The following is a 24,635-nucleotide window of genomic DNA, read 5'->3' on the forward strand; positions in this document are numbered from 1 at the left end:
GGCGGGAGCACTTGAGTTTCACCCTTCCTGTGGGTGGCTCCTCTCAGTCTCCCTGACAGACAGTTCCCAAAGCCCGCCCACTGCCGCCTTCCTCCTGTCCAGCCACCGTCTGACAAGACGCTCTCTTGGTCTGTCGTTGGTGGAGGGAGGACACTGGTCCCCCTCTCCCTCCCCGAGAACCCGCCACCCCTGAGATTCACAGAGGCCCTGGTGCCTCCTCCCCAGGGATGAACCTGCCTCCTTCAAGAGCACCCACACGCCAGCCCTTCTCCTTGTTTCTCTTTTGAATTTTTTCTTGTAAAGATGAGGTTTCACTTACCCAGGTGGGTCTTGAACTCCTAGGCTCAAGGGATCCACCTGTAATCCCAGCCTCCCAGGTATGAGCGGCGGGCCCGGCCTTCCTCATTTCTTATCTCCCCAAGTTCTCCCCACTCCACTTGGGTTGCATGGACCTCTCATGAGAGCCAGCGCCATCCTTCCCATGAGTGTTCCCTTGCAGCCCTCCCAACACGGGCCAGGTCAGAGCTGGGAAAGGACACGGCACTGCCTCCACTAGTCCTGCCTATTGTCAATGTCAGACTTGGCCGGGGGCATTGACTTGCAAGAAACAGACTCCCTGTGGCACCAGTGCAGCGTGGAAAGTGACGGGAGAGGAGGCCCTTGCAAGGAGGGGCTCTCCTGGATCCCGAGGAGGGATGAAGGGCAGGGGTCAGGGCAGCCCCGGACCCCAGCAGCAGAAGCCCCCAACCTTCCATGACATCTGGCCGCACTGAACGTGACCCCAGCACAGTCGGCATGCCGGTGCCTGCTCCCTCTCTGTCCCCTTGCCTGCTGTCCAGGTCTCCTGCCACCCAGGTCTGAATTTCCTGGGGAAAGGTTCTGACCACCTTTGGGTTGGGTGTCCGGCTGCCAGTGTCTCAGCTGGGATGCGTGGTTCCTGCACTCACTCCCCGCTCAGCCAGGAGATGAAAATGCCTCTTTAAAACTGAAGGAAGGGGAAGGAAAACGGAGACCTGAGAGGGGCCGGGGCATTTTTAGTGTCACGTCATCACCAGCCTCTCGTGCCTCCTCTTGGAACGGGGAGGAGGATGCAGGAGAGCCACCGTCCACAACAAGTCTAGGTGCCGACACGCGGTTCTTCCCTCCCTTTGTCTAAGCTGTGTGCTTACAAGTTCTAAAATATTTCAAGCATCAAGAAAATTACAGAAAATAATATAATGCTCCAACGCTCCCACCTCCCAGCCTTGTCAAGCCTTAACATTTGGCCATATTTGCTTGAAATCCTTTTTGTCTTGAGGAATAACATTACAACCCTGGTGGAGCCTGAGCGTTGCTTTTCAGTCTTGTCTCCCGCTCTCCTCGCGTCTCCCGCTGCCTCCACCTGACTTGTGGCAAATGCTCTCCCCTCCCAAATCAAAGATAAAATAGAAACCATCAGAGGAGAGCGCCCGTCCCCCACCCCGCTCCCCCCTCCCCGCCCCAAGCATTTATAGCATGCCCTGGTCTCATCTCCTTCCCTCTCTCAGGGCAGAGGAGCTGTCCCTGTCCCTCCTCCCGGGACCCTCCCCTGGAGCCACTGCCAGTGATGCTCTCTCCCTCCTGTGTCCGCAACCTCCCTACTGTTCTGGCCCCTTCACATCCGCATTTAAACACGAGTGCACTCTCTTACCCTGAAAAATAAACAAGCACATCTTTCATCATGGGCTGAACTGTGACCCCTCCCGCAGCCAAAGGCAAGTGAAGTCCTAACCGCCGTGCCTGTGAATGTGAGCCTATTTGGAAATAGAGTGTTTGCAGAGGTCATCAAGTTCAGATGAGGGCATTAGGGTGGGCCTTAATCCAATATGACTAGTGTCCTTTTTATAAGAAGAAATGTGGCCAGGCGCAGTGGCTCACGCCTGTAATCCCAGCTCTTTGGGAGGCTAAAGTGGGTGGATCACCTGAGGTCAGGAGTTCGAGACCAGCCTGGCCAACATGGTGAAACCCCATGTCTACTAAAAATACAAAAATGAGCTGGGCGTGGTGGCACATGCCTGTAGTTCCAGCTACGTGAGAGGCTGAGGTGGGAGAATCACTTGAACCCAGGAGGCGGACGTTGCAGTGAGCAGAGATTGTGCCGCTGCACTCCAGCCTGGGTAACAGAACAAGACTGTGTCTCAAAAAGGAGAAGAGGAAGAAAGAGGAAGAAGAAGGAGGAAGAGGAAGAAATGTGGACACAGCCATGCATGGAGGGAGGAAGAGATGAGGGCGCAGGGAGAACACCATCCATCTCTCCAGGAACGCCTGCGGCTACCGGAAGACAGGCAGCAGCTTGGGCCGGACTCTCCCCTAGCACCTTCGGAGGGAGCCTTGATTTCAGACTTCCAGCCTCCAGGACTGTGAGAGGATACATTTGTGTGGTTTACACCCTTTGACTACTTACACCCTTTGACTAGTCACCCCCAGGAGCTGGTGCACCTGTCTGCGATTCTGTAACCCCCACTCCTGTGCTCTCTCTCTCTCTCCTCCCGACTCCTGGCCAAGCTCCTTGGAGAAGTGCAGACACTCACCACCACTGTGTCCTCCCCACCCCTCCTTCCACACTCCCACAGCTCACTGGGTTAGGACCTTCCTCCCCACGACTGCACCACAATGCTCTTTCCAGGGTTGGCAATGACATCTATGTGGCCAAATTCTCTTTCTTTCTTTTCTTTCTTTCTTTCTCCCTTCTTCCCTCCTTTTCTTTCCTTCCCTCTTTCTTTCTTCTTTTTTTTTTTTTTTTTTTTGAGTCAGAGTCTTGCTTTGTCACCCAGGCTGGAGCGCAGTAGCACAATCATGGCTGACTGCAGCCTCGAACTCCCAGGCTCAAGTGATCCTCCTGCCTCAGTCGCCTGAGTAGCTGGGACCACAGGCACACTCGGCTAATTTTTTTGTTTTTGGTCAAGACCAGGTCTCACTATCTTGTCCAGGCTGGTCTCGAACTCCTCCCGCTGTGGCCTCCCGCCATGCTGGGATTACAGGAGGAGCCGCCCCACCCAGCCCCATGTGACCAAATTCTTTGGACATTTTCAGTCTCCTTCTTACTTGGCTTTTCAATGAGCCATGTGTTGCTGGCCACACCATCCTTCTAGAAGCATCTTCTCATGGGCACCCGTGACTCCACATCTGGCCTGCTCTTGGCTACTCCTTCTCAGTCTCCTTTGCCTGTAAGAGGCCTTTCTGTGCTGATATTTCCCAAGTCTGTGCCCTCAAGCCTGTTTTCCCTTCCCTTGGCAACTTCATCCACACTGTGTTGAACCACTCTGGACGGCCAAGACTGACTCCATGCCACACCTCCCCTGGGCCTGCCACCCAGTGGCCTCCATGGGGCACCTCTGTTTCAATGTTTGTGCCCCAAACCCAGTGCTTTTCTCCTCCCCTCTCAGAGGAGGGCAGCATCCTCCCACTGAAGCTGGTTTGAGCTGCTCAGCTCAGCTGGTTCTGGTCACTTCAAGCTGGTTTCCAGCAGCTGGGCCCAGTTTGCATTGGTTCAGACCAGTCTGAGCCAGTCATACCCAGATCTGATCTCTGGATCAGATATCCAGTCATATCCAGATCTAAGACCTGCCTCAGCTGGTCACAGTGGACTGTGCAGGAGGAAGCACCTTCGTCCCCACCATCGTCATTCTCTGGGGACCCTCCCCAGCCTTTCCTCTGGGCACCGGGCCCCAGGCAGGAGGCGGCTTTCTAGCCTGGCTGCGTGCTTGACAGCCAGGAGTCGTCCCTCCTAGTCCTCCTTATTTAAACATTCTTCTCTCAAGCTTTCATCATTTGCCAGTTAAGTCAACTAATTTTCTACTAAACCCAATTTCACTCATGGATGGAGGAAGAGCTCAGTAATTTTTCCTCATGCCATGTACTATTAATGATGCTTGAAATTATGCAAATAAAATTGATGAGCACAGCTGATTTTGGGAAAGCAGGAAGGGAAAGGCTTAACTTTCAGGCGCCCACCCTGGACCTGCGCACACACCAGCTTTTCTCAGGAAGCAGCAGCCGGGCAGGTGCCGGGGTCTGACATCCCCTTCCCTCCGCCACCTCGGGGGCACAGGTGGGGACCGCTGACATTGCCTGGCTGCAATCTCATCACAGAGCCCACGGCTCCCTCGTGCCACCTCCCTCATCTTGCAGCAGCAAAGCCAGATGTGGATCCTGCCCGTGGCCCCAAACGTCACTCCAGTGAGCCGGTTAATTAAAACACCGAAACCCGAGGCACGGAGCGGGGCCGGCTCATCCATCCAGCCCTGTGCTCCGTCAGTGGCCAGGACATCTGCCGGAACATCTGTGAATGAACTACAACAAATGTACAAGCCGCGTCTTTGTCCCGCCGCCTCCCACACAGGTCATTTTGCCAGCCAAGGGAGACGTTTCTGTCGCAGAAGCCAAGCCGAGACACTCGGAATTCAGATTACCTTCACGTCCTGTTGACCTGTTTTCAAATTAACCTGGCGCTGCTCCCACAGAACGGCTCCCAGCTCTGAGAAGGACCTGGGTGCTCTGCCTCTCCCTGAGGGGCTCTCGGGTACTCGGTGGGAACTCTGCCCAGGGCCCTGTCCAGGCTCCAACGCTTGCATCTTATTATGGGTTCACATTGTGTCCCCACCCCCAAATTGACATACTGAAGTCCTAACCCCCAATTCTTCAGGCTATGACCTTATTTGGAGTTGGGGTCCTTACAGAGGTAACTGAGTTAACATGAGGGCATCAGGGTGGGCCCTAATGCAATAGGTCCTTATAGGAGGGGGACACAGACATGCTCCCAGGGAGGCCACCAGGCAAAGGCAGAGATGACAGTACAGATGCAGCCACAGGACAAGGGCCACCAAGTTCCTCACCAGGAAACCACCAGGAGCCCGGAGAGAAGCCTGGGGCAGAGACTCCCCAACAGCCTCGGGAGGCCCCAGCCCTGCCAACACTCGCTCCTGGGGATTCAGTTCATTCATTCCTGCTGTGTAAGCCCCACAGCGTGCACTCCGTTGTTATGGCAGCTCAGGAGGCTCATCCGCATCTCAAGCTGTATCGACATCTCTGCTGTGAGGAAAGGCCTGCATCTCTGTATCAGAGAGGCCCTAGCAGACAATGTGCTTAGGAGCTCACAGCTCTGCCTCCACCCTGGCCTCACATCTGCCACTGACCCCTCCAACTATGGGGACCAATGCAATGCCCCGACTTTACAAAGGAAGCAGGAAGAAAGTACATCCAAGAGAGGGCATGGCACAAAGTACAATCCAGGCCAGCAGACTCCCCCCGGCTGCCCTGTGCAGGACGCCAGAGGCCCCACCATCTGGGCCACCTCCACGGGGTGCCTCTGTGGCCTGACCCCCGCCCCGACTAGGCCACACTCCAGCAACCAAGGGTATCCTGGGTGATCTGAGGTGTGCAGAGGGTCCTTCCATTCTTTCTACATCTCTTCGAGGGCCCTGAGCCTGGGCCCTAATCCCATCCCCTATGACTGCAGTGGGGACACAGGCGAGGCCTTTTGAAGGAGCCATGCATTCCACAGTGTCCCAGCCCCACTGTCACCCATTCTGTGTACCAGGGTGAGGGGCTTAGAAAAGCCACAGCCTCGAGCTTTTCTACTTCTCGGCCTTTGGTGCCTATTAGAGTCACTGGGAGCTGAAACTTGTTACCTGGGCCCCCAACCCAGATGGATGAAGTCAGAGATGCCTAGAGCAGGGTCCAAATGCTGGTAAGTTTCCAAAGCACCTCAGGTGGTTTTGCTGCAGCCAGGGTTAAGAACCCCCACCCTGAATGTGCTTCAACCACAGCAGAGGCTGTGAATTTTGTAGGCATAACAAATTCTCCTGGGGAATTCTTCTGGGGAAGGTGGTTTTGTTTTTATTTTTATTCTTTCAGTTGTTTTTAAATTGTATTTGGTAACAGATTTAGAAATCACCTTCCTAAGGAGATCCCCTGAGGTAGCTGAGCTGTTTACACCATTCTGCCCTGTCTGAGCAAGATTGTTAATCCACACATACACCCCACAGGGGAAGAAGGGCCACGGCATCTAAGCACAGCCCTGGGCCTGCCCGTTTAACAAACTGCAAACCAGAGATGGGGCACCCTCTCCCTGGAGCACCTTCAGGTCTGCAAGAGCCTGACAGGAAGTGGCGCCTTGCTTGGTAGAAGACAGTGAATCTCTGTGGTGTGTGGACGTGTATGTGTGAGCACGTGTGTGCAAGAGGGTGTGCATGTGTGTATGTATAGGCGCACCATGTCTGCACGTGCAGGAGCATGCATTTGCATGAGTATATGTGGGGTGTGTGCAGATTCAGGTGTGTGAGTGGTGTGCATGTGTGGGTGCAGAGGCTGAATATATGTACATGAGTGTGTATGTGAGTGGGTGAGGATGCATGTGTGCACGCATGTGAATGGGTGTTCACATATGTGTGCATGTGGGTCTCTATGTGTGTATGTCTGAGGGCATATGAATAGTAAAGGACAAGGCAGCAGAGGGGCATTTCCTGATCTTGTCACCTTTTACCAGGGCCTCACAAGTGCAGCCACCCCCGTCGTCCCTGCTCTGGCCCCGAGATGGGTGTTGGCAGCTGTGCTGACCACAGGCTCAGTGCGGGGTCCAGTGGAGAGACCAGAGGAAGAAACAGCTCTGGGCAGGTAAGAGCTCCAGGTAAGGTGAGAGAGCAGAAACCCACATGCACAGAGATGCAAAACAACTGAGTTCCCTTCCCATCTCTCAAGGAGACTTGTCAGACATCTGCCTTTCTCATGGAAAGATGATTCTGTATGCGTGGTGTCGGGCTGTCATGAATGCATAGGAGACGCCTTCCCATTCCCTGAGGGAGCAGTAAGGGAAGGATGTCTCACCTCTCCCCAGATCTTGCACAGTCAGAAGGAAGGACCCGGGCTGAATGCTGTTTGGTAAACATGACTTCATCTAACCTTGAGGTGAGGCGAGGTGTCAGTGATCCCGACACGTATGTGCACACATGTGGTGGATATGCACATGTATGCATGTGTGCATGCAGAGGCTGCATGTATGTGCCATGCTCACAAGGGACTGTGTGACAGAGCCTAAGATGCAAGGCTGCAGACAGCCCCCACCCCAGAACCCTTCTCACTACATCCTGGAGTCTCTGGTGAACCAGGCATCAAGGGCCACTAGACCCTTGTTTGCTGCTCTGCTGAGGCAGGTCTGGCCCATGGTTAGCCACCATCACCGGCTGTACCACTCACAAGTTGCTCAAGACCTCCTTAGCTTCCCCCAACCCAGGTCCCTTCTCTTCTCCCTCCTCCTCAGCCCTGCCCCTTCTGATTTCCCTGTGGGAAGCTTCCAAGCCAGGGAAAGATCACCTTTCTTCATAATTTGCAAATGTGAGCTGCCTCTGCAGCCTTCTGCTCCACAGACAGCATCGATGCATCTTCAGGCTCTCTGTTCAGAGGGAGCCGGGGGTGGACAGTTTCATGTACAGCAGTGGGTGCAGGCGGGCAAGTGGGCCCTACACCTTGCCTCTGAAGTGGCCTGCACAGTGCAAACAGCTAGCTCTGACAAGATGTCACCAGGGTGAGAGCCAGCGTGAGGGACGTGCTGTTTCCCTCTCACAGCACTGGGAGTCTGTCAGTGGGTTCAGCACTAACACTCAGGGACAGCTCCCAGCGGGGTTCCTTGCAGCTCCAGCTCCTGCTGTTTCAAGGTGGGTACTTCCTGCTCCAGAGCCTGTCCCCAACCTGGACTGTGCTTCTTAACACAGCCACAAGCGTGCAGCTACCTCTTCAGTCCCAGGCGCCAACCTGCCTCTGCCCCATATCCCCACTTACATGTGCTGTTCCTTTCTGGAGACACTCTGCACCTCCCAAGTGCAGACACCCCATTGTCCCTGCCCTGGCCTTGAGAAGGGTGTTGGAAGCTGGGCTGACCACAGGCTCAGTGCTGGTCCCAGGGGAGAGATCAGAGGAGGAAACAGAGCTCTGGGCGAGTAAGAGCTCAGGGTAAGCAGAGCTCTGGGCAGGTAAGAGCTCAGGTAAGAGCTCAGGTTTCAGACAGCAGAAATGCAGCATGGGCTAAGATGCAATGGAGTTCCATTTCCACCTCTCAAGGGGACTTGTCAGATATCTGCCCTTCTTACGGAAAGATGATTTTGTGCGCGTGGTGTTGGGCTGTCATGAATGCACTGGAGATGCCTTCCCATTCCTTGAGGGAGCAGAAAGGGAAGCCTCATCTTTACTGAGCCTATTGGAAACACATGCATTCACCTAAGAGGATGACTCCAGCGCTGTGAATTTCAGCCCATGGGAATGAAAACCTTTCAACCCCTGGGTCATTTAGCGGCCTCCTACACAACACAACCCAGACCCAGCTTCCTTCTCCCACTACTCAATATAACCGGTCCAGAATCCTCCCTCTGATCGGAGCCACGGACGTCCTACCTGAGTTACTGGCAGACTCTGAGTTTCAGGGAAGTAGTGCAGAAACTGAGTAGCTGCCCAGACTGGCACTTGCTGGGTCCTAGCAACCTGAGATTGTCATGGCTCCGTCCTCATCAGCATGCTCTGCTCGCCAACCCTCCTGTGCTACAGAGCATCAGCATTAGCAGAGAGAAGGCCAATTAGACCAGCAAGAGAGGAGGCAGGCTCTGGCGGGAACTCACAAGGAAACCACTTGAAAACCACCTGAGTACAAGTTAATGGGCCAATGAAGAAAAGTTGATTCACATGCAAACAATTCTGGGGCCTTTAAGGAAGGCCCTGAGGAGTAATCTCATCAAATGTGGTTGGGAGGGGGGATGGAGAGAGGTTGGTTTGGTTAATGAGTACAAACATATAATTAGATAGAAGGAATAGGTTCTACGTTATGATAGCAGAGTAGGCTGGGCATGTGGCTTATGCCTATAATCTCAGCACTTTGGGAGGCTGAGGCAGGCAGATCACTTGAGCCCAGGAGTTCGAGACCAGCCTAGGCAACATAGTGAAAACCCATCTCTATTTTAAAATAAATAAAATTTTTTGAAAAAGATGGCAGAGGCTGGGCGTGGTGACTCATGCCTATAATCCCAGCATTTTGGGAGGCCGAGGCAGGTGGATCACCTGAGGTCAGGAGTTCAAGACCAGACTGACCAATATGGTGAAACACCATTTCTACTAAAAATACAAAAATTAGCCAGGCATGGTGGCATGCGACTGTAGTCCCAGTTACTCAGGAGGCTGAGGCAGGAGAATTGCTTGAACCCAGGAGGCGGATGTTGCAGTGAGCCGAGATCGTGCCACTGCACTCCAACCTGGGCAAGAGAGTGAGACTCTGTCCCAAAAAAAAAAAAGAAAAAATAGTGGAGTAGGATGACTGTAGTTAACAACAATTATTGTAGATTTCCAAACAGCTTGAAGGGAGGACTTGAAATGTTCCCAACATATAAAAATAATAAATATTAAAGGTAATAGACATCCCAATACCCTGACTCGATCATTACACATTCGATGCATGTAACAAAATATCACACATACCCCATAAATATGTACACGTTATGTATCGATAGAAAAAATTTTAAGTCAACGAAAAGGAGGAATAAAGCCAAGCACGGTGGCTCATGCCTGTAATCCCAGCACTTTGGGAGGCTGAGGCAGGTGAATCTCTTGAGCCTAGGAGTTGGAGACCAGCCTAGGCAACATAGTGAAACTCTGTCTCCACTAAAAATACAGAAATTAGCCAGGCGTGGTGGCGCATGCCTGTAATCCCAGCTACTCAGGAGGCTGAGGTGGGAGGGTTGCTTGAGGTGGAGGCTGCAATGAGCCATGATTGTGCCCCTGCACTCCAGCCTGGACAACAGAGCAAGGCCCTGAGGAAGGAAGGAAGGAAGGAAAGAAGGAAGGAAGGAAGGAAGGAAGGAAGGAAGGAAGGAAGAAAGGAAGGAAGGAAAAATTCTACCAAACACAAAATCACTAACTATAAAAAAAAAAGATGAATAACTTCGATTACATTAAAATTAAGAACTTCTTTTACCTGCCAAAAAACCATAAAGAAATTTAAAAGACAAGCCATAAATTAGGAGATTTTTAACACATGTAACTCACACAGAATTTACATCCATAATATATAAAGAGCTCTTACAACTCAATATGGAAATGATAACCCATATCATATGGTACCCATATCAATGGGCATCTCATCAAGATGAAAGAACCACAAATAAACAGGTCAGGATGCTCAGCCCATTACATTTCAGGAAATGCAAGTTGCAACTATAACAAGACATCATCATGCCAGGCTTCACCCTCAATCAGAATGTCTAACAGCCCTAAGTATAGGTGAGAATGTGACCCCGTGGAAACTCAGGCACTGGTGAGCCTCTGAATTGTACCAATCACCTTGGAGGATAATTCAGCATTATCTTGTAAAGTTCAACTTTCACTATGCCAAGACCCAACGACTGTGCATCTAAGTCTGTACCCAGTGTGACATGTCTAAGAGTGTCCACCAGGGCAACGTCCAAAACCATTTTAAACACGGGAAAAAATATCCACAGTCAGGAAAAACTGACACATAATTATGGCACATTCACATAATGGAATATTAGATAGAAGTGAAAATGAATGAAATAAAGCTACATGCAAGGACATGGATGAGTCTTTGAAACAGAGTTTGAAGGAAGCAAGTTTGGAGACCACGTATAGTAGATGCCATTTTCTCAAAGCTTGAAACCAGAACAAAACAAAAGCAAACCATAAACTGTTTATGGATACACTAACATGAAAAAAAAAAAAACACTTTTTATGAAAAAAGCAGGCTGGGTGCAGTGGCTCACGCCTGTAATTCTAACACTTTGGGAGGCCGAGGTGGGTGGATCACCTGAGGCTAGGAGTTGAAGACCAGCCTGGCCAACATGGTGAAACCCTGTCTCTAGTAAAAATACAAAAATGAGCTGGTTATGGTGGTGCACACCTGTAATCCCAGCTACTCGGGAGGCTGAGGCAGGAGAATCACTTGAACCCGGGAGGTGGAGGTTGCAGTGAGCCGAGATCGTACCACTGCACTCTAGCCGGAAATGGAGAGAAATTCCATTAAAAAAAAAAAAAGCAATAATATACACAAAGTTCAAGCTAAGGTTTCATCTGGGGAGGAGGCAGAGAGATCGGGGGACACTCTCAGGCAGATGCAGAGTCCTTGGTGACATTAAGTGGATGGCCACTTGTGGGAGCTGATTTGAGTCTTGTGTTTCACAGCATACTTTGCATAGACTTTTGTATGCATCAAATATCATAAAACAACTATTAATAAAGAGAGAAAAATCTCCTGTATTCCTACATCCCACAGAAACAGTAGTTAAAAATAAACTCAGTCACACACACACACTCTTACCTCCTTGACATCCCACATTCTCCGCCTCACCCCATCCTGCCCTCAAGCACCCAGGGGAGCCTCTAATCACTGCCCTTCCACCTCCCACAGCATCTGAGGGACCCAGAAAGTCCAGCACTGGGTAAGGGATAGGTACCACCTATCCACCCGCCCCCCACCCTCCACATCCTGCTGGTCTCCAGATACTAAAATAGACCCAAGAAGAAGCCCAGTTCGAGAAGAGAAACCAAATCTCCCAGGATGGCAGACAGAGGGGACCCCACGTGCAGACATGGCTCAATTCCACAAGCCAATATGTGCTAGCCCCTGAGCAGAAACACCGAAGAAGGAGCCACGCCCTGGCCAGATAGCGCTATGCAAATACGCTTCCCTGCTACCTCCCCCAAGACCAGGCAGGAGGAGGGGGATCAGGAGTGGTGATGTCCCGCAGGACACCAGGACGCCTCCCAGGGTCTCAGGACCATGGGACGTGCAGGCGGAGCAGGAGCTTCCAGGGAAGGGGTTCCCCTTCATCCCCTCCTGCCCACTCCATGCCAGTGGCTTTCCCCAGCACTCACCTCTGCAGCTCCTTCAGGGAGACTGTGACCCGCAGGCCATGGCCCAGGACATAGAGCGCAGCCAGAATGTCCGCCCACTGCACCATCTCCCCCAAGGGCCCGCCCTTCAGGACCCGAGGGCTGAACACGTCCCCAGACTCCTCCGTCAGGAAGCCGATGTGGACCAGGATCTGGGTTGGTGGAACACAGAGGGTCAGCAGGGAGGAGCGGCAGCTCTCAGCCCTGCTCCCCAGGGAACCAGCCAGGATACCAGCCGGCAGCAGACCCTGTCTCCAGGCTGGGCCCCGGCAGGTGCTTTCTGGCACCAGAGTGACCAGACCAGGCACTGGGGACACAGGCGAACAAGATAGTCACGTGCTTGCCCTCATGGAGCTTATGTTCCAGATGGAAGAGGTGGACAACAGTGAACACAGACAAGAGATAATTTCATGAAATGACAAGGACTCTGAAAGAAATAAAAGGGCAATGTGAGAGTCATGTAAATATCTACTGGGTGGATGAAGGAAAGGAGGGAGGGAGGGAAGGAGGGAGGGAGGGAGGAAAGGAGGCGGCGGGGGGAAGGAACGATGGAAGGATGAGCTAACAAAGCTCCCCAGAACATTCCCAACTTTCCAGGCCAATCCCATGACTTTTCTGCCTGACATGAACCAGATGTACACAGAATGCAGGACCCCTTGGGAACTTGCCATTCTGTCTCAACTTTGAAAAGGGCCAGGGGCCACCACCACAGACATCTACCCCGACTCTGCCATCCCCACCCCTCTCTCCCTCTGATCAAATTCAGAGGCCCACTACAGCTTGTTTGAAGACCTATTCCATGCCCCCCAGAAGCAGGCGCCCTGAACTTTCTCAGCTCCTGGAAGTGAGGGGTCAGGGGCCACACACCTGTTTCTGGTCCCTCCAGGTGGCTCCCAGCTTCTGTGCCAGCCGCTGGGCAGCCAGCACCCACTGGGCTGTTAGCCTCTTGGTCCGCTTCTTCATGAAGATCAGGGACTCCTTCCCGCTGCCCATCAGGTCCAGGAGGTGAGACAGGTTGCTTCGGAAAACTGCCTGGAGGGGTCCAGACCTCAGCTCTCTCTGCCCCTCGACCGGCGGCCACCATCATTCCGACTGGCCAGGGCACAGGGCCTGGAACCCTCCCATGAGCCTGAGGCCTGCTCCAGCTTCTTCTGCACTTTCTAAGGGGCTCATCGGCCCCTGAAACCAGGGAGTCCTGCCCTCCCCCTCAATACACCCTCCCCAGCCCAGCTCTGACCACAAACTCCAGCCCTTCCAGGGAGGCGGCTGATCACAGCAGTTCCCGGGATCCCAGCCACTACAGGGAGGCAGTGAGGGTGGTGGTCACAGCCAGGACTCTGATGGCAGGGGACAGATGTGGCCACCACAGCAACTGTGCACCTGAACCCATTAATTCAACTCTAAACCCTAGATGCAGTGTCTGTCAAATAAGATCACACAAGAATGGCCAGAGCTTTAAGTGCAAATAAAGCGTCTAGACACAGAAAGCCCTCAATAAGTGGCAGCTGCTATTACTACTATTCTAGTCCATTAAGGGGGCACCTCCAGGTCCCCCACCTGCCCTGCAAAGAAGCCCAGCTTGCTGGCATCTCAAAGAAGGCAGACAGGCCCCGGCAGGCTGTCCTCCCGTCTGCCCAGCAGGGTGGGCTGGGAGCTGCCCGCACACCTGGCACAGCCGCTCAGTCTCATTACCCCAGGGCAACGGTTTCTGCCTGCTGTCCCTGAGGATGTCCAGCCACGCCAGCCCCTCACTGGCCCACCCACCTCCCAGGCCCACCTGGACTTTGGGAAGGGGCTTGGATGCCCTCTGGGCAGCCGTCTGGTTCCTCCAGGGCAGTGGGGGGCAGAACCACTCGACCTCACTGAGGTAGATGAGGAAGGAACACTCGGTGCCGTCCACCCCGAAGAAGGCGTAGCAGGGGTCAGAGGTCCAGCGGGCACGCATCCACTGCAGAGAGGGCCAGGCTGGGCAGGGGGCCGCGCCGGCCCCACCGACCCCCAGGGGCTCCCCTGCACATGCACTCCCAGGGGCCCTGAGGTCCCCCAGGATGGGGACCACAAGGCCCGCCCTGCTGATCCAACAGGGCAGAGAAGAGATTGAACCAGGACCTGCCCGAAGGACCCCAGAGATGGCAGAGGCAGACCACCAGCCCTCAGGTCTGGAAAGAGGAGGGCCTGGGAGATAAAGCTGGCTTAAAGGTCTGGGGCAAAGAGCCGGGAGGCCTGGCTGTCTCCCTCTCCCTTTGGTCCCTGTCTCCCTGCTACTGGAGCAGGATTGGGCTAGAGGTCAAGGTCAGGGAACAGCCTCCAAGGCTCCTACAGAGACAGACTTCATACAGCCCACGGTGGCCCCAGAGGCAGGACAGGAAGACTCCGTCCAGCTGTTGTCTGGGCCAGGAGGATCGGGGACAGGGCGGTCAGGGCCACTCCTCTGAGTCTCTAGGGGAATCCACCTGCTGGTGGTGACACACAGAGATTTAATCACTCGCTGAGAAAAAGCACTGACCCCTGAGGGCGATGCCTCCTGGGGGATTTGGGATGATGGGTGGGGCGGATGAACTGAGCAGAGAAGCTGTTTCCCTGAAGTTGGCCTCTGCCAGCTTGTGCCCGGGTTGGTCGGCCAGGGCTGGCAAGAGAGGCCCTCGCTAGTGGACATCCCCACCTCCCAGCCCCGGGCCTCACCTCCACCTTCCCTGAGCAGTCAGGGAACTTGGGGTCACTCGGTGCCTCGCACTGGTCCCGCCGGCCTTCCGACACTGCAGGGAGGGGTCACCTTGCTGAAGCCCTGGGTCCAGGGAGGAGGCCAGGGAGAGAGGCCTGGGTGCGGGAGGCAGCTTCCCACACAACCCGCTGCCAGTTTCCCGCCTTAAAGCTCACCAGCCACACAACCCACCCACAAGGTCACCCCCAGGCCTGGGCTGTCCCAGCCTCCTCGAGGGGTTCAGAAGCAGTGAGGAGCTAGTGTGCTCAGCCACCCAGCAGCTGCCTGGATGGGCAGACCTCAGCACCCACCCGAAACCATCCCCGGTGTTTTCTGAGGAGGCAGAAATGAGGTTTGCAGCCGCCAGCTCGCTGCTCCCCACATCACAGGGACTGGAGGGGCCACCCAGGGACCTTTCCCCAGGAAGCCTCACTCCTAGAACTGTGGACCCCAGAGGCTGAGACTCCAGGGACCTCCTCTGTCCTCTGCACCCTCCTGCTGGGTTGGGGGTAGTGAATCCCCATTCCTCCTGCTGAAAGTCTAAGCTGGGGCCCGGAAGAGCCAGGAGAGCTGCTGTCAGGAGAAATTGGCCACACACCAGGTGTCCCACCCTCCCAGGGCCCACCCAGCACCCAGTTCATTGGCCTCCTAGAGGCAGAGGGCACCCCACCCCCGGCACCCACCCTTGCTGTGCAGGAGCAGGCTGTGTCGCAGGATCTGGTCCACCTTCACGGCGATGTCAGACACATTCTGGGCAATAGCCTGGATCCGCTCCATGAGGCCGGCTCCAGGGGGCATCCTAAGTGGGAGAAGCCAGAGGTGAGCAGCAGAACCGGCCAGGGTGACCTTCCCAGGAGGGCCCCACTAGTAAGGCCCACAGGCAAAGGCAGCAGGCTCTATAGTGCCCCAGGCTCCCAAACCCTGACCCGAGCAGACTGATCGGTGGGGCGGGAATCTGGCGAGAAGATGGAGCTGGCAGCCCACCCCATCCAGTACACACATTACAGACATATGGGAAAGCCCATACCTACACCTGTTGGTCACAACTTCATGTGTGCCCACAACTGCATGCATGACCATATCTGCACACGTGATCATATCTGCACATGTGATGCCTGCACGTGTGATCATATCTGTACATGTGGCCATATCTGTATGTGTGATCATATCTGCACGTGTGATCATATCTGCACATGTGGCCATATCTGTATGTGTGATCGTGTCTGCATGTGTGATCATATCTGCATGTGTGATCATGTCTGCATGTGTGATCATATCTGCACATGTGATCATATCTGCACATGTGATCATATCTGCATGTGTGGTCATAGCTGCATGTATGATCCTATCTGCACGTGTGATATCTGCACACGTGATCATATCTGCACATGTGATCGTGTCTGCATGTGTGATCGTGTCTGCATGTGTGATCATGTCTGCATGTGTGACCCTATCTGCACGTGTGACCCTATCTGCACGTGTCAGGCACGTCTGTGTGTTACTGCCTGTGTGCTGAAGGGCAGTGCATGGGACTGAAAGAAGCAGAGGAATTCCCTTCAAGAGTCTGGCTAGGGACCACAAGGTTCCGTCCAGAACTTCAAGGTTCTGTCCAGGGACCACACAGGTGACAGAGGCCGTTTCCCAGGCACAGCCAGGCCTCTCCGAGTCTGTCTATTTCCTCCCAAGGGGCCGTATTGTGCCAAAATAAATTCCACCCACAGAAGTCTGGGAACTTGCCAGGTATTAAAACTCCAGTAAATTATCACTGGCTTCCTGAGAACAAATCCTTCCCAGGATCTTAAACGAGGTGACTGCCACCACCACAGCCCTCCACCTCACCACCAATACTAGTGTCGCTTTTAGTTTTAGAGAATTTATTTCCTGTGGGATTACTACTCAGCTTTCAGGGACATTTATTAGCCATCATATGCAGAGTTTATCTTGTTGCAAACTTCTATTGAGATGGATTCCCCTCGGCTGGCAGACCTGTTCACACAGGACAGCCCTGGGGGTTTTTCTCCAGGAAGCTGCTTGCCTTTTTTTAACATATTAATTTCGTTTCCTTTGATTCTCACCTCACCCCATGGCTTTGCAGGCCCAGTTTAAGCTCTGTTTATCCCTATACAAGGTACTGGTCTTTATGACTGCACATAATGGGAATTAAATGAAGGATGTTTCCAACTTCCTCACCCTCCTCCTCTTCTGAGCCCGGTGAGCTACCCGCTAGAGGAGGGATGGTGTGAACCTTCAGCAGCCACCATCCTCTCCCACCTCCACCTTCCCTAAGGAGAGAAAGGGCAGTGGCCCCATACCCAACGGGGGACTAGTGAGGGTGACAGGTGGGGGCAAAGCAGACACATGGGGGAGGGGACAAAAGGTAGATGATAGGAATGGGGAACGAGCCCCCCAACTATACACATGCACACACACACACATATGCACACACATGCACACACATACACATGCACACACACATGCACACGTGCGTGCACGCGCGCACGCACAATCCAGTCCATCCTCCCACTCTTTATTCATTTTTTTATTTTTTTGAGACAGCGTTTTGCTCTTGTTGCCCAGGCTGAAGTGCAATGGTGCAATAACAGCTTACCGCAACCTCCACCTCCCGGGTTCAAGCTATTCTCCTGCCTCAGTGCCTCAGCCTCCCGAGTAGCTGGGATTACAGGCATGCGCCACCATGCCCTGCTAATTTTATATTTTTAGTAGAGATGGGGTTTCTCCATGTTAGTCAGGCTGGTCTCAAACTCCCGACCTCAGGTGATCTACCCGCCCTCGACCTCCCAAAGTGCTGGGATTACAGAAGTGAGTCACTGTGGGCCCGGCCCATACTCTCACTCATTATTAGTTCAGTGCCCAAGGCAAACTTTGACAAAAACAAATAAAAATAAAACTCTTAAAAAATACCATCACTTTTGTGTTAGTTTCCTTGGGCAACTGAAATGAAGTTCCACAAACCAGGTGGCTTAAGACCACGCCCATTTCTCCTCTGGCAGCTCTGGAGGCTGGAAGTCAGACAGCAAGGCGGCAGCAGGCCAGTGCCTTCAGACTCCGGGGGAGCCTCCTCCAGGCCCCTCCCAGCTCCCGGAAGTAGCCAGCAGCCCTCAGTGTTCCTCAGCCCGTGGCTGCTTCACCCTGACCTCGGCCTCTGCCTTCACACGGCCTCCTCCCCATGTGTGTCTGTGTCCATGTTTCCTCTCTTAACAAGAACACCAGCCACCATACCAGGACCCATCCGAACCCAGTAGCACCTCCTCTTAATTCGATTATATCTGCAAACACCCTATCTCCAAATAAGTTCACATTCACAGGTTCTAGGGAACAGGATTTGGACATGGCTTTTTGGAGCACACGGTTCAACACACAACAGCCTTCGGTGAGATTGCAAAGAAGAAAGAGAAGAGATTTAAAAGCCAGCTGCTTCTTTTGCTCGAAAAGTCCTCAGGCAGAAGGAAGTAGGAGTATTTTTCATCCATCCAAAACTCATCAAGGTTCATTACCAGTACCATACAAGGAGCTGAGAGGAAGCTCGGCCCCCTATGAGCTGTGTGACCCTGGGCAGGTCACTGAGCCTCTCTGTGCTCAGCACTCTCATCTTTTAAGACAGAAGGGCAGCTACCATCATGAGGACTGAATGAGGAGAGAGCAGCAAAGTGGGTGGCCCGTGGCACCTGTGTGACATCAGCACAGTTTGCATTAGTGATCAGCATTGATATTGATGTGGCTGAAGCGGCAGCACCAGGGACTTGGGTTAGACCAGGGCACATCAACCTTTTCTCATTATTGCCCATCTAGGAGGTTTCTTAGACGTTTTTACCGCTACTAAGATTGTTTCAAGAACCAGTGTTCGCCCTTTTGGCATTGATGTGCTCCCACCAAGAATGCCTGGGTCCACCCCAGGAAGAAACGTGCCAATGTGATGTCTGCCAGGCTCTGAAATCGGTCCAGATGAAGACCATGGAGCTACTTTCCATGCTGACCTACAGGGACAGGATGGATGTGTCTTTGACAGGAATGAATATTTTGTATATAAGAGAGTGAGAGAAGGGATCTCACTCTGCCACCCTGGACAGAGGCTGGAGTGCAGTGGCGTGATCACAGCTCACTGCAGCCTCAACCTCCCGGGCTCAAACAATCATCCCACCTCAGTTTCCCAAGTAGCTCGGACCACAGGCATGAGCCACCACACCCGGCTATTTTTTTTTTTTTAACTTTCTGTAGAAAAATGTTGCCCAGGCTGGTCTCCAACTCCTGGACTCAAGCGATCTTCCCGCCTCCGTCTCCCAAAGTGCTGGGATTACAGGTGTGAGCCACTGCACCAGGCCTGGAACAAATATTTCAAGGACAGAGTACAGAGGCAGGGTCAGGACTGGAGACCAGCAAGGGCAGGTGAGGGTGGGCTCTAGGGCTCCCATCATGACAGGAGGCACCCAAGGTGGAGAAAACACTGGGTGCCTGTCCTATCTTCTCACCAGAGACCCCAGGGCGCAAACAACCTATGTCGAGACAAGCCAGGGGCTCTGCCAGGTCAGCTAGAGACCTTGGAACAGACCCCAATGCATCTCAGCCCTTCCTGGAGGCACCTCTCCCCGGAGCAAGGCTCTTCTCCATCCACCCTGCAAGAGCTAGGTCACTTTCTGAATCCCCTGCCCCGCCGTGGGGTGTGGCTGCGAGTGGCCAGCCTGAAACCCTGAATGGAGTCCTGAGGCCTTGAGGACAGAGACTCAGCTTTCCTGTGTGGAGCCGGGCACTGCCCAGTGTGGGACCCATACCCAGGGGCTCCATCACTATAGGCTGAAGAGTGGCCCCAAAATTCATGTCCAGCCAGAAGTTCAGAATACGGCCTTATGTGAGGGATAAAAGACTACACATACGGTCCAGTGTTTACTGCTCAGGTGATGGGTGCACCAAGATCTCACAGATCCTCACTAAAGAACTTACTCATGTAACCAAACACCACCTATTCCCAATAACCTAGGGAAATTTTAAAAATATAGCTACGTGCAATAACATAGACAAATCTCAGAGTCATAATGTTGACAAGCCAAATGAAAAGATTATAAGCCAGGTGTGGTGGCTTACACCTGTAATCCCAGAATTTTGGGAGGCCGAGGCAGGTGGATCACCTGAGATCAGGAGTTTAAGGCCAGCCTGGCCAAAATGGCGAAACCCATCTCTACTAAAAATACAAAAAGAAAAAATTAGCCAGGCGTGGTGGCATGCACCTGTAATCCCAGCTACTTGAGAGGCGAGGCAGGAGAATCGAATTGCTTGAACCCAAGAGGCGGAGGTTGCAGTGAGCTGAGATTGCACCACTGCACTCCAGCCTGGGCAACAGAGCAAGACTCAATCTCAAATAAAAAAGATTATGTACTCTGTGACTCCATTTATATGATGTTCAAGAACAGGTAAAAAAGTAACGCTGATAGAAGTCAGAGCAGCAGTTAGGCTTAGGGGCTAAGAATGACTTGTGCCAAAGGAACACAGGAAATGTTCTTGTGTACTAGAAATATTTTATATAACCCAATCTCAGTAGGTGACTCTGTCCATATGTAAAACTCCATCAAGTTCTACCTTTAATATTAGTGACTTTATGAAAAATATACCTCAATAAACTTTCTTTTTGGGGGACGGAGTTTCGCTGTCATTGCCCAGGCTGGAGTACAATGGCACAATCTCTGCTCACTGCAAACCTCCGCCTCCCAGGTTCAATTGATTCTTTTCCCTCAACCTCCCAAGTAGCTGGGATTATAGGCATGTGCCACCACGCCCAGCTAATTTTTGTATTTTTGGTAGAGATGGGGTTTCACCATGTTGGCCAGGCTGGTCTCAAACTCCTGACCTCACGTGATCCACCCACCTCAGCCTTCCATAGTGCTGGGATTACAGGCATGAGCTACCATGCCTGGCCAATAAACTTATTTTTTAATAAACCAAAAAAAAAAAAAGAATGTGTTCTTACTTGGGACTACGGTCTTTGCAGGTACAATTAGTTCAGATGAGGTCATACCACATCAGGCCGGCCCTAAGCCCAGTGACTGGGGTCCTTCTAAGAAGGCCACATGTGGACATCCAGGGGAGAAGGCTACGTGCATGACAAAGGCAGCAGAGAGAGAGTGAAGCGTCTGCAGGACAAAGAATGCCAGGCACCGCCAGCATCCGCCAGGAGAGCCAGGAAGGGCAGGGAGGAGTCTCCCTTGAGCTTTGGAAGGAACACGGCCCTGCTGACAACCTATTTTCAGACCTCCTGTCTCCAGAACTGGGAAGGAGTAAATTCCTGTTGTTTTAAGGCATCTGGTTTGTGGTCATTTTTTACGGCAACCCTAGGAAACGAAGATAGTCACCATCTGCAGAATTGAGGGGAAGTAGATTTTAATCCATCACGAAAGGGAGTCCAGGACCGGGCCCAGAGGCTCACGCCTGTAGTCCCAGGACTTTGGGAGGGCAAGGCAGGAGGATCACTTGCACCCAGGAGTTCGAGACCAGTCTGAGCAACAGAGTGACACTCTATCTCTATAAATAATTCTTTAAATTAGCTGGGCATGGTGGCGTGCACCTGTGGTCCCAGCTACTCAGACTGAGGCAGGAGGATTGTTTGAGCCCGTGAGGTCAAGGCTGCAGTGAGCCATGATCACACCACTGCACTGCAGCCTGGGTGACAGAACAAGACTTTGTTTCAAAAAAAAAGAGAGAGAGAGAGTCTAGGTTCTCCTGGATGCTCCTGCTGTCAGGAAGTTCTTTTCGCCAACCATGTTCCTCTTGCTGAAGGCCAAGCGTTAATTCTCCTGCTGCTCTCATAGGAAAGAGAGAAATCAAGGGATGCCCTGGGTCAGTGACTCTCCATATTATTCAGGGACGTTATTCAGGAATATATTGGAAAGAGTGAAAGCCTGGGAGTCAGAGGTCTTGGGTTCAAATCCTGGCTGCACTTCACAGTTGCGTGATCTTGGGCAACTTACGTAACCTCTCTAAACTCAGGCTTTAACTCCTATGAAATCCGAGTAACATGGTTATTGTGAGGATTAGCTGTGAGGCCAAATGTAAAGTACTCAGCACACAGGAGGTGCTCAATACATGCTCGAATGTAAAGTACTCAGCACATTGGAGGTGCTCAATATATGCTAAAATGTAAAGTACTCAGCACACTGGAGGTCCTCAGTACATGCTCAAATGTAAAGTACTCAGCACACAGGAGGTGCTCAATACATACTCAAATGTAAAGTACTCAGTACACAGGAGGTGCTCAACTCGAATGTAAAGTACTCAGCACACTGGAGGTGCTCAATACATGCTCGAATGTAAAGTACTCAGCACACAGGAGGTGCTCAATACATGCTCGAATATAAAGTACTCAGCATACAGGAGGTGCTCAATGTATGTGCAAATGTACAGTACTCAGCACACTGGAGGTGCTCAATACATGCTTGAATGTAAAGTACTCAGCACACAGGAGGTGCTCAATACATGCTCAAATGTAAAGTACTCAGCACACAGGGGGTGCTCAATACATGCTCGAATATAAAGTACTCAGCATACAGGAGGTGCTCAATGTATGCTCAAATGTAAAGTACTCAGCACACTGGAGGTGCTCAATACATGCGCGAATGTAAAGTACTCAGCACACAGAAGGTGCTCAATACATGCTCAAATGTAAAGTACTCAGCACACTGGAGGTGCTCAATACGTGCTCGAGATGTTTTTGCTCCCAGGGACAGCAGTCATCCCATTCCTGAGAGGAAGCATCATACGCCTGACTACAAAGCAAAGCACTTTACTTTTTGGGGGTTTCAGCAATTTTCCTACAATAAGCATGTCTGCATAAAACCTATCGCCAGCACAGGCTTTAAATAGTGCAGATGGCATCTGTCTGATTTAACAAGTTCAACTTGTTCAAAACAGAATTACTCGGCGTCACTATTATTATACTGGACTTAGCATTTGCGCAGCCCTTTCTATTTTCAAATAATATATGATTAGGTTTCTCTCCCTGAGAGGTTTTTCTAAAAGTAACAGTAAAAGTAGATGTTGTAAAGCCTCCAACCACAGCAGATCTATGACTGGGAAATGCCTGGTTGGAAGAGAAAAGGAGGGGCTGGACCGGGGAGACGGTGGACAACAGCCTTCAGCCGCTGTGGTCTGAGGAACCCAGGGCCTCGGCGTTGTCACCGTGGGGTGGGCAGCACCAGCGCTGACTTCTCCACCGGGGCCAGGAGGTGCAGGCCAGGGCCTATGTTGCTTTTAGGGGCCCTCGAAAATGTCTGAATTTCTTTAAAAATCAGGGGGCAACAAAAACCCTTGTAGATCAAGGAAAATGTTTTAATATGTGATATTCATTCTCTACAACATTCTTTGTGTAGGAACAAAAGAAAAAAACGTGATATTCATATATTATAAAATACAATCTTTGCGATGGGCTAAATTATGCACCCCTCAAATTCACATGTTGCAGCCCTATCCCCCGATAGCTAAGAATGTGACTTTACTTGAAAACAGGGTCCTCGCGGATGTAATGAGTGATGATATGAGGTCATCCTGGAGTAAAGTGGGGCTCTCATCCAGTATGACTGGTGTTTTTATCAAAACTGGAAATTTGATCTGAAACTTGCACACAGAGAGAACACCATGCGAAGACTCGGATTGTGCTGCCGTCAGCCAAGGAACTCCCAGAAGCCTGGAGTGGGGCCTGGAACAGATCCTTCCCGAGCACCTGCCTGCTGACGCCTTGATATCACACTTCCAGCCTCCAGAACCATGAGGCAATCAATTTCTGTCGTTTAATCCAGTGGTCCCAACCTTTTTAGCACCAGCGACCGGTTTTGCGGAAGACAGTTTTTCCATGGACGGGGGGAGAGGGGCCACGGGGATGGTTTCGGGATTATTCAAGTGCGTTACGTTGACTGTGCACGTTATTTCTATTACTATGAAATAATTATACAACTCATCATCATGTAGAATCAGCGGGAGCCGTGAGCTCATTTTCCTGCAACTAGATGGTCCCATTTGAGGGTGATGGGCGACAGTGACAGATCATCAGGCGTTAGATTCTCATGAGGAGCGCGCCACCTAGATCCCGCACATGCGCAGTTCACAACAGGGTTTTCACGCCTATGAGAATCTAAAGCCGAAGCTGATCTGCCAGGAGGCGGAGCTGCGAGTGATGGGGAGCGGCTGTAAATACAGATGAACCTCACTTTCTCCCCTGCCGCCACTTCCTCCTGTGGAGCCCACTTCCTAACCTGCCATGGCCCAGTACCGGTCCATGCCAGGGGGTTGGGGACAGCTGGTTTAACACAATCGGCTTGTGCCTCTGTGTTACAGCAGCCCTGCTATTAAAATCTTTTCTATCGGGGAAGGTACCCGATGTCACAAGGCTGCCCAGGGAGGCGGGACTTTTCTAGACTTTTAGGAGGACAGGAGAAAACCTTTCCACTAATGATCATGGCAGTTACACAGCCAACAGGTATTGAACAGGCGCTTGCCAAGCTCTGTCTATACTCTGATCTCATTCAATGCCCATGACAACATCTTGGTCCCTTTTAATGCCCCCATTGTACAGAACAAGAAGGAAACAAGGCACAGCAAGGCTGGGTGACAGTGACTTGCTCAGGGTCACGCAGTTATTAAATAAGAAAATCAGTCCAACCAGGCAGCCTGGCCCCAAAGCTCACACCACCCAGCCCAGAACGCTGCTGAACAGGCAACACGGCTGGAGAGCACCAGCTGGAGAGGAGGCTCCTGGGGAGAACAGGGAGCCGGGTGGCCCTAATGAATCCCTGGGCACAAGTGCAGTGCCTACAAGCTTGCAAGGGGCCTCCAGGCCTTGGTCTTCGGCAAGGGAAGCAAGCTGGAGCCGCAAGTGGAACACTGGCTTCGATACATCAGAAAAGGCTGTCCTGAGACACGCTCGGTTGCTGGAAGAAAATCCATTTTCCACCTCTTACAGCCTGGGAAGGTGGTGCCAACAGGTGGGCTCTGACACAGGCAGGAATGCGCCGTTTCGCTTGGAAGGGGTCCATGT

The 24,635-nt window shown here is 52.3% G+C and overlaps 1 protein-coding gene across 2 annotated transcripts in view; it reads right to left on the reverse strand.

Annotated features, from left to right (window-relative positions):
• Nucleotides 1–24,635, reverse strand: part of MGAT5B (alpha-1,6-mannosylglycoprotein 6-beta-N-acetylglucosaminyltransferase B) — an 84,930-nt gene that overhangs the window by 33,860 nt on the left and 26,435 nt on the right. For both annotated transcript variants that reach the window (XM_064369739.1, XM_064369738.1), the window contains 5 exons: nucleotides 15,286–15,401; nucleotides 14,584–14,657; nucleotides 13,679–13,849; nucleotides 12,769–12,933; nucleotides 11,884–12,053 (listed from right to left, as the gene is read on the reverse strand). In XM_064369739.1, the coding sequence (XP_064225809.1) occupies nucleotides 11,884–12,053; nucleotides 12,769–12,933; nucleotides 13,679–13,849; nucleotides 14,584–14,657; nucleotides 15,286–15,401 (696 nt within the window). The remainder of the gene's footprint in view (nucleotides 1–11,883; nucleotides 12,054–12,768; nucleotides 12,934–13,678; nucleotides 13,850–14,583; nucleotides 14,658–15,285; nucleotides 15,402–24,635) is intronic.

The sequence above is a fragment of the Aotus nancymaae genome, unplaced genomic scaffold (genome assembly GCF_030222135.1).
Source record: "Aotus nancymaae isolate 86718 unplaced genomic scaffold, 86718_ANA_hifiasm-v0.15.2.pri h1tg000089l, whole genome shotgun sequence".
Classification (NCBI taxonomy): Eukaryota; Metazoa; Chordata; class Mammalia; order Primates; family Aotidae; genus Aotus; species Aotus nancymaae.